The following is a 9,058-nucleotide window of genomic DNA, read 5'->3' on the forward strand; positions in this document are numbered from 1 at the left end:
CTGCTTCGGAAGTAGGTAGCTCCTCATTATTCTTTTAAATATTTCTTGCGGTATCTAAGCTCTTTGACCGTAAATAATCTCTTGTGTTCATTGATGGCTTTAGAAGGATGATGTTACACTTGGGGCCAAATATAAAACACAAAAGACCAAAACTGGACAGTAGTATGGCAAATATCTCACTGGCAACAACATATTTACCCTTAGTGCTGATATAGGCGGGAATAAAAGTAACCCAGACGCTTAGGAAGGTCAGCATGCTGAAGGTGATGTACTTGGCCTCATTGAAGCTGTCCGGTAAGTCTCTAGCCAGAAAGGCGACAACTAAACTGATTGAGGCCAAGAATCCCAAGTATCCAATGGTGCAGTAGAACATGAAGACAGAACCCTCGTTACATTCCATGAGGATGACGCCAGTTAAGAGATGATAATTGGGCTCAAGAAATGGTTGGAACCTGACCAGCCACACCAGGATAATAACCACCTGGACAGAGTTTGAAGTGAGGACAATTAGAAGGGCTGTCTGGAAACCAATCCATACCCTCATATTGCTACTAGGTCTGGTGGCTTTAAAGGCAATGACAACGATGATGGTTTTGGCCAAGATGCAGGAGATGCACAGGGAGAAGGTGATCCCAAAGAGAGCTTGCCTGAAGGTACAGTTCAGTCTTGATGGGCGGCCGATGAACGCCAAGGAGCAGAGGAAGCAAAACATTAGGGACAGTAGGAGGAGATAGCTAAGGTTGCGGTTATTCGCTTTCACCACTGCAGTGTCCCGAAACTTGAGGAACACCCACAGCACCATCATTGTGACCAAAGAGAAGATTATGGAAAAGGATGCCATCACCAATCCCAAGGGTTCCTCATAGGAGAGGAATTCAATGACCTTGGGAAAGCATTTGGTTCTTCCATTATTTGACCACTGGTCTTCTGGACAAAGGAAGCAAGCCGTAGAATCTGCAAAATAATAATAAGCATAGTAAGATCTGTACTGCTTCATGCATCCATTTTTCATCCCCTAATTTACTTGCACTAGGAGAACTACAGCAAAGGCTTTTTGTACTTGCTGTGTATTTGGAAATCAATACTTTTATCTGTGATACACACACCCCTCTGCTTCCTACCCTCACCACCAGCCTGGCAGATTACTCAACAGCGCCACAAAACCACATTGGATGACCCCTCCCACAGTGCCACACTGCCGACCTGACAGACCTCCCCCACCACAGTGACACACTGCCAACATGGCTGATCCCTCCTACAGTGCCATGCTGTCAACATGGCTGATCACTCCCACAGTGCCACACCACCAACCTGGCTGATCACTCCCACAGCAGGGACGTGCAGTCAGGGGAGGCAGTGCCTCCACGGTCATTAGTGATAAACATAATAAAATAAATACAAATAATATACTTATGACACATATTATGTGTCATAAGTATATGCTTTATATTAATCTATTCATTTTTACACCATAATTTGTTGCTTTTCTGTTTCAGAGGCATCTAGAGCAGTGCCTCTGGCTGTTAATGTTAAGGTTCAAGAAAAAGGGGTTGTCAGGGGGCAGGGCCAAACACTAGGCTGTAAAATCCCATCTAAAAAACCTCTATAAGTGGCACCTATAGCGGTGCCTCAGTGACAGGGACATGCTGTGAAAACAAGCCCCTGTCAGTGAGGCAGCTGCGATTGGTCAGAGCAGTAGAAGCGATCCAGCTCCACCAGGCAGAGTCCTCCCCCCCCCCCCGTCCCCACCCGGTGGGTGCACGGACCTCCGCATCCCCCTCCCTCCTTCCCACCCGGTGACTGCTCATTTGGACACCTCTTCTGGCGTGCGCAATATAAAACCTCCGCACCCCCTACCCCCTTCCTTACCCAGCGGCTGCATGCACACCCTCATCTCCCCCTTTCCCTGGCGGGTGCATGATGGATCCTCTGAAACCTCCCCTTCCCCACCCGACGGAACTCTGCACCCCAGCCACCCTCCCCTGAATAAAAACGATCACAATTTACCAATTAAATGCATTTATTACATATTAAAACAAACATAACAATAAGAATAATTAGAGAATTATCTAAAAAGTGGGGAATGAAAAAATGAATGAAAACAAGCCAACCTGGCTGATCCCTTCCACAGTGCCACACTGTCAACCTGGCTGATCACTCCAACAGTGCCACACCACCAACCTGGCTGACCCCTTCCACAGTGCCACACCACCAACCTGGCTGATCACTTCCACAGTGTTACACCGCCAACCTGGCTGATCACTTCCACAGTGTTACACCGCCAACCTGGCTGATCACTTCCACAGTGCCACACCACTAACCTGGCTGATCGCTCCCACAGTGCCACACTGTCAACCTGGCTGATCACTCCAACAGTACCACACCACTAACCTGGCTGATCTCTTCCACAGTGCCACACCACCAACCTGGCTGATTGCTCCGATAGTGCCACACTGTCAACCTGGCTGATCACTCCAACAGTGCCACACCCCCAACCTGGCTGATCACTCCAACAGTGCCACACCACCAACCTGGCTGATCACTTCCACAGTGCCACACCACCAACCTGGCTGATCACTTCCAGGGTTACACCGCCAACCTGGCTGATCCAGCCCACAGTGCTTATATGGCTCATCTTTACCACAATTGAATCAATTTATTAAATGTGTAATGAGTCAGTATTGAGCAGAGTGTGGGAATAATACTCACTTGTTTGGTTGGAAATCGTCCCCTCCGGGCACAGAACACAGTCAAAGCAGCAGACCGGCTCACCCCTCCGCGGCGTCATCCTGTAGCCAGGACGGCAGCTATGACTGCAGATGGATACTGGAACCTGGGATAACAAACAGAACACATACACTATCTGTGCTTCCCTGTGATTTCCATAATGCTTAGAATAAGGCATTTAAGTGTCTAGTATTCAGTAATCATTCCATGGACACAACAAAACATAATGCATATGCATGACACTAGCATGTGTACAGAAATTCACCTTTCCCGGTCCTCCAGCCCAGAAGATGGCGCTGTCATTGATGGAGAATCCCTGACTGGCGCTGACAGTCCCGACTTTCACGTACTGACCCATGTTATCTTGCAGGCGCCAGTTCAGAATGTCAAAGTAGCCGTTGATGTCACCGTTAGCATCAAATGACACTTCTTCCCCGGCAGTGGTCACAAAATGGACTCTTCTCAAGTAATAAAGAAGCTGATATAGAAATATATTACCAGTTGTTATCTCACAGCGAGGAATTAACTGATGGAGACCACAACAGCTTTCATTAGCCAATTATAACCTACAGAGAATTATGGTTTAGGGCTGACGCTAACCCCAGATACTGGATTTATCATATATGTGCAATTTAGTCATCACAATTGATAAGATATTTGTAACGATCAGATCAGGGGATCGATCAAATTAACGTATGCCTCCTGTTATGATTATCTGTTCGATCAATGTATGTCTGATATTGTTGTAATAGTTATGTCTCCTGTGAGTATTGGAATCAGGACATGTCTTTTATTATGTGGGTAAACTGTAGGTGACCCTGGTTTGAGTTTGAGGCCTGTATTCCCTCTGTTTGACATCTGTGGACTCCTCTGGAGTTAGGATGTAAGATAAAGATCTGAGACCCCTCATAAACCAGATTGGGGGGGAGAGCAATAGTGTCCAGCCAACAGGCCAAAGTTGCTCTGGCCCTCCACTAAATTACCTCTTATCACTTGAGGAATGTATAAAATCTACTTCAAAGCAGGGACAAATTCTTTATGGGGAAGATCCTATATCTAGGGACCTTCACTAGGCTCAGCAAGGGAATGGTTAAAAATCCCAAGGGTGGGAGGGATGCAGGAGTCTGCAAGGTATAACTAAGACCCTTCTCCCTATAGTCAGTGTCACTACCTGGGGGTCTAGCAAACAGGCTGTAAGCGACCAGAGATTTCTTGTGGAGAACCCCCCCACGTCAGGATTGGTACTTAGGTGTAAGATACGGTTCTGTCATTTTTCCCGTTTATTTTATTTCTGAAATTGCATTTAAACTCGTGTGTACTTTTAAAATCATTGTAAAATCTTGTAACTATTTTCTAAAGCTCTGTAGTATTTCTAGGAATAAATAATACATATTCTCAGTCCTGGTTCTGTGTTCTTAAGACTCATTAGCCTCAGAAGAGAACGCTCCAGCGTGTTACCATTTGTATATTGTATTGTGCGGTCAGGTGCGAGCCAAGCCGCCCCTTGCGCAGTTTCAAGCGCTAAAATCAGGTTTTGGCTGGTGGCAGTGTACCTCAAGGAAAGGACCCGAGTGTCCTAAGTGAACCCCAGTCACGGCCGGAGCTGCTCAGATTGACGTATCGGAGCAGGCAACCGGGGGGTCCGTGACATTTGGTGGCAGCGGTGGGATATGTGGTACCAGGTATAATAAGTGACCCGGTGGGTCCTGTGTGCACTGTAGACCTGTCAGATAGGGAGAGAGGGTCCCTTACTGCAGCTTTCCCCCCAAACCCCCCTCCTTACTGTAGCCACACAAACACAGATACAGGAACACAGCAGGGGTTCCCTCCAGACACTGAGAATCCTCCAGAGAGTGCATTTTTCCAGCGTCACTGGATAACGGATGCCTCTCCTGAGAACCTCAGTGGCACCACCCCAGCCACAGAACCTGCGGGTCTGGGAGGGAAAGTCAGGCTCAGGAAGGTGTCCTGGACTGCCATGGAAAGCTTGGCTTTCCAAGCAGAACTGAGAATCAACCCTGCACAGGCTGCTCTAAACGTAACAGGTGAGCCAACTCCTACTGCGGCTGCCCCATACCTGGGAAGTGGGAAAGATACCCCTGGGTACAGTGAGAGGGTTGTTTCAGGAATAGAGCCAGTGGCTAGTAGGGAAGCTGCTGTGTGTATCCAGAAGGGTGGGAGGGCCCGCGAAGCACAGGTAAACTCAGCTCCATTAACCTCGGAAAGGCTGAGCTTGGATGTTCCCAAGGGGACAATGACATGCTGGTATTCCCCCTTGCAGAAACGTGCCCCCCTTCACAATTCACACACACAGACACAGAGAGCGAATCTCCTCACAAAAGGATGAGGTGTGAGGTGTTGAGTGAGTGGACCTTCCCCCCAGTGAAGGGGAGGGGGGGTCAGTCAGCTCAGGAGAGGTGCTGGGAAGACATTTTTAAGTCTGTATATAGTGCTGGGAGAATGCCCCACACCTGTGGTATAGTTAAACGCGCCGAGTTACGAGTCCCAGGGGGATGGCCATTTGGGGTGTGGCGGAATGGTCTGGTACTGATCTCAGTGAGTAAGGCCAAACTGCCAGCTGCAGGGGAGAATCCGTGTCCAGGAGTCCGACACACAGCTGTGGTGGGCTGTGTCAATACCAGCCGGGATGGACACAGCTCCCACTATATCAGTGTGCTCACAGACTATGGGTTCAAGGACACCTGTGTGCTTTTAGTTTGCCATCTCCTGCGAGAGGGACAGGGACTATGCCCATTGCCCACCCTAGCCACGGCTATGGCGTCCGGTGGTCCCATGACAGACGTCAAGTATAAGAAAGTGTTTGTACAAATTCAGCAGAATCAGTGGCAGTCTGTCTCAGCACAGAGACCACTGCTACCCGTCAGGCGACCGGGGGGTCCGTGACAATATTACTTTATTTTGGGGAGTGGGAGGAGGAGGTGCGCATTCCATTATGAGGCAAAGGTATTTGAAATATATACATATTCAAAAATCAGGATATATATATATATATAAATATATATATATATTTAAGAAGATTTTCCAAGAATGGCCGGCACTCCAAATAGCAGCAGTATCCAAAAACGGGTGCCCTCCCAGGGGAAGTGAGACAGGAACTCGCTCCAATATATAGAGGTGTACAGCGGGTGGCACTCCAGCAAATAAAGACAGTAGTCACGGTCTGTGTTCCAACGTTTCAAATGTTATTTCAACATTGAAATAACACCCTGATGAAAAATGTTGAAATAACATTTGAAACGTTGGAACACAGACCGTGACTACTGTCTTTATTTGCTGGAGTGCCACCCGCTGTACACCTCTATATATATATATATATATATATGTGTAACACTAACCGACAAGTCTTTTTCTTGACCCATGCATAGGCCTATAGCGAATAATAATGTGACTACAATTATTTGCATGCAGATGTGGGGCTAAAGGGAAAAATGGGTGGGAGAAATGGATGCAAAGTCCCATGGCCCGGTCATGCAGAAGCCCAGGGATTTTGTACCTCAACATCCACCAGGTGTGAGGCACAGCCATGCTTACATTAGTGTATAGCGGACTGATATTCACAACACGCGTAGTCATCGTTCCTCCTAAGTGCCAGAACCCACTATTACTAATGAATCACTACACACCCCCCCCCCCCTCATATTATGGACCTTATTCTGGTCCACATGCAATGTTGCGAATTTGCCGCCCGCCGCTCGCAGGTCCGCCCCTCCCCCCCCTGCAAGCTGGTTTGCCGACACGGCTGCCAATTAATGTTTTGACAAAACATCCATTCGCAGCCTATGGGGCGACACCCAAATCATTCAATGGTCGCTGATAATGTGGTGTGCACACGTATAGCTAAGTGACTCTCAGGTCCCTTAGAACTGCGCTTAGTGGAGATTGCCTATTCCATGTTCTTGTTAAGGCTATTATTGTACTTGATTTGATTTGTAAGACACCGGACAGTGAGGAAAACAGATTACTCTGGACAATCCAGAAGTCAGGGCAACTATATACGCTCCCCAGCATTGCACAGCGGGGGGGGGGGGGGAATAACAGGATTCACATCTTTTGGTCCCCAAGACCCCGAAGGGGACCGGGAGGCTGGGGCCATTGTGGGGGACTTGACCACCTTTTCAGGAGGCCTGAAGGTGGACCCAATTTGCAGGAGCATCCCGGATGTTCCGGGAGCGTAGGCTAATATGAGGCATGGGTATACAGTAGCTCATTCCTATGTGCAGTGATTGGGGTCAAGTGGAACGTGCACAAGGTGGGATCTTGGTTGGGCTTGGAAGAAACTACAGATGTTTCACCTGAGAGTCATAGACATTTGCCCATACTGGGTCTGGCTTAATGGGTTTCTCATCTTCCCCCTAGATTACATAGCTGGATTTCTTATGTGTCCTCAGCAGACCTCACCTCATAATAGTCATAAGGCATCACAGCTGGAAGAATTTACCTGCCAAGGTTTAATATCATGTTTATCAGCACAAGACTTCCCAGCGAAGGGTCCTTTGCCAGGTTCACAGGTCAGCAGGTTGTGGAGAGCGTGAGCTATGGCGTAGAGAGCGCTGTGGGCCATATACACGGCTTGTGATGTCGGGTCATTGTACTCCTTGATGTCATCTGTTACCAGCTTCTCCATCCCTGTACAAGTCCGGCTGCCTGGTTCTACAGATACTATGCTACTATTGGACTCAACCCCAGCCCACCTGCAGTTAAATATCATCTCATAATACTGTTGAATGGAGAGCATCCTGGGGTATGTGGTGGGGTGGACAGTCTGGAGGAAGCTGGAGAAGTGTGGTAGGATTGTCCGTTTTCTTGCGATCCCGATGGTGCCGTTGAGAATGTCCCAGAACTGCTTTTTCAGGAATATCGGTGTGGTGAACCAGGATTCGGTGCCAATCCACACTTTTCCTAAGAGATTATGTTGAAGGACCTCCACAAATATCATGTCAACCATGGCAGGGGAACAGTAGAGGAAGATCACGGTGGCTGTTGATCTGCGGACTTTTTCTATGGTCGCCGGGAGGACCGCTCTGCTTTGAACGTAGTCCACTGTTTCAAAAAATGATATACAAATCCCATTCCTGGTTGCCTCACTTTTGAGGGTTGTAGCCGCTTGCAGGGAATAGTCTAGTGAGGAAATAAATATCCCTATCCAGGTCCAGCCAAATCTCAGGCACAGTTTAATCACAGCTTGCGGCTGATTCGCAACACTGGCAGAAGTTCTTAAGAATGATGGAAACTCCACTTTGTTGCTCAGGGCTGGAACAGATGCTAAATAGCTGACCTGGAAATATATACAGGACAGCATTCTGTACACTGAGCAACCTCTTCTTAACTCCTAAAAAATATATATCTGCACCTTACATAGACTTATAGAATACACCGTTGTCCTATTATACATGTATAAACTCCTGCAAATAATACTAGTACAAACAGTTATCTTTGATGTCATTGTTTGAAATTAATGAATTTTTATGTCATAACTTCAATGTTCATGATTAAAACATGTGTTACTAACAATATTGAACTCCCTACTGTATACTATAAGGATCAGGATGTTAAGCAATGTTGAGCCTTCCGGGATGCAATATTCTCCCAAAATCTCATTAGCATCATTCTTCTTGCATGACCTTAACAGTCTACTTACCTGAGGTACCCTCCATAGGCCAAGCACTCTTCCTATTGCCAGTGATGAGCTTGATATATCTCCAAAAACAGCCGGTGGAAGTGGATGGGGGTCACAGTTATAGTTTGGGCCATAGTTCCCACCACCTGAGGTCAGCTGGAAAGTGGCCCGAAGAGCAGGAGGCTCAGAGAAGCAGGAGTCATACATCAGGAATCCCAGGGTGAAGTTGGGCAGAAGATACTGATTGTTGTTGATTTCTTTGATCGCGAAAAGCAAAGCAAGAATCGACTTGTACATGTCTGTCTTGAAACTGGAGATACCAGGTATATATCAGTGCCTATCCATCATACCATAGAGAACTTCAACTTGCTGAAAAAGAGCCTGAAATAGGAGTCTAAAGTCTACAGCCATAAGGTACCATATTGGAGATTGATGTTGTGTCTTGTAATGATCTCTCCTAAACTCCTATACCGGTGATATCAGTTATATCCCACACTGATCTTTCCTGAACTTGAAAACCCAACTTATACCTTCTATATCCCATTCTCACCTCTCCTGAACCTGAAAACCCAAACTATACCCTCTATATCCCAAACTGCCCTCTCCTAAACCTAAAAACCCAACTGATAACCCTCTGTATCCCATTCTGATCTCTCCTGATCTGAAAACCCAACTTCTACCCTCTATATCCCA

The 9,058-nt window shown here is 47.2% G+C and overlaps 1 protein-coding gene across 1 annotated transcript; it reads right to left on the bottom strand.

Moving 5' to 3' along the window:
- Positions 1-34: 34 nt before the first annotated feature.
- On the bottom strand, positions 35-8,662 carry LOC146036498 (extracellular calcium-sensing receptor-like). Its single transcript, XM_083160484.1, has 5 exons — positions 8,387-8,662; positions 7,187-8,023; positions 2,993-3,205; positions 2,710-2,833; positions 35-954 (listed from the first exon to the last, which is right to left on the bottom strand). Exons 1-5 carry the CDS (start codon positions 8,660-8,662, stop codon positions 35-37), a joined length of 2,370 nt encoding a protein of 789 aa, XP_083016610.1.
- Between the last annotated feature and the right edge of the window lie 396 nt (positions 8,663-9,058).

The sequence above is a fragment of the Crinia signifera genome, chromosome 9 (genome assembly GCF_055691185.1).
Source record: "Crinia signifera chromosome 9, ASM5569118v1, whole genome shotgun sequence".
Taxonomy (NCBI): Eukaryota; Metazoa; Chordata; class Amphibia; order Anura; family Myobatrachidae; genus Crinia; species Crinia signifera.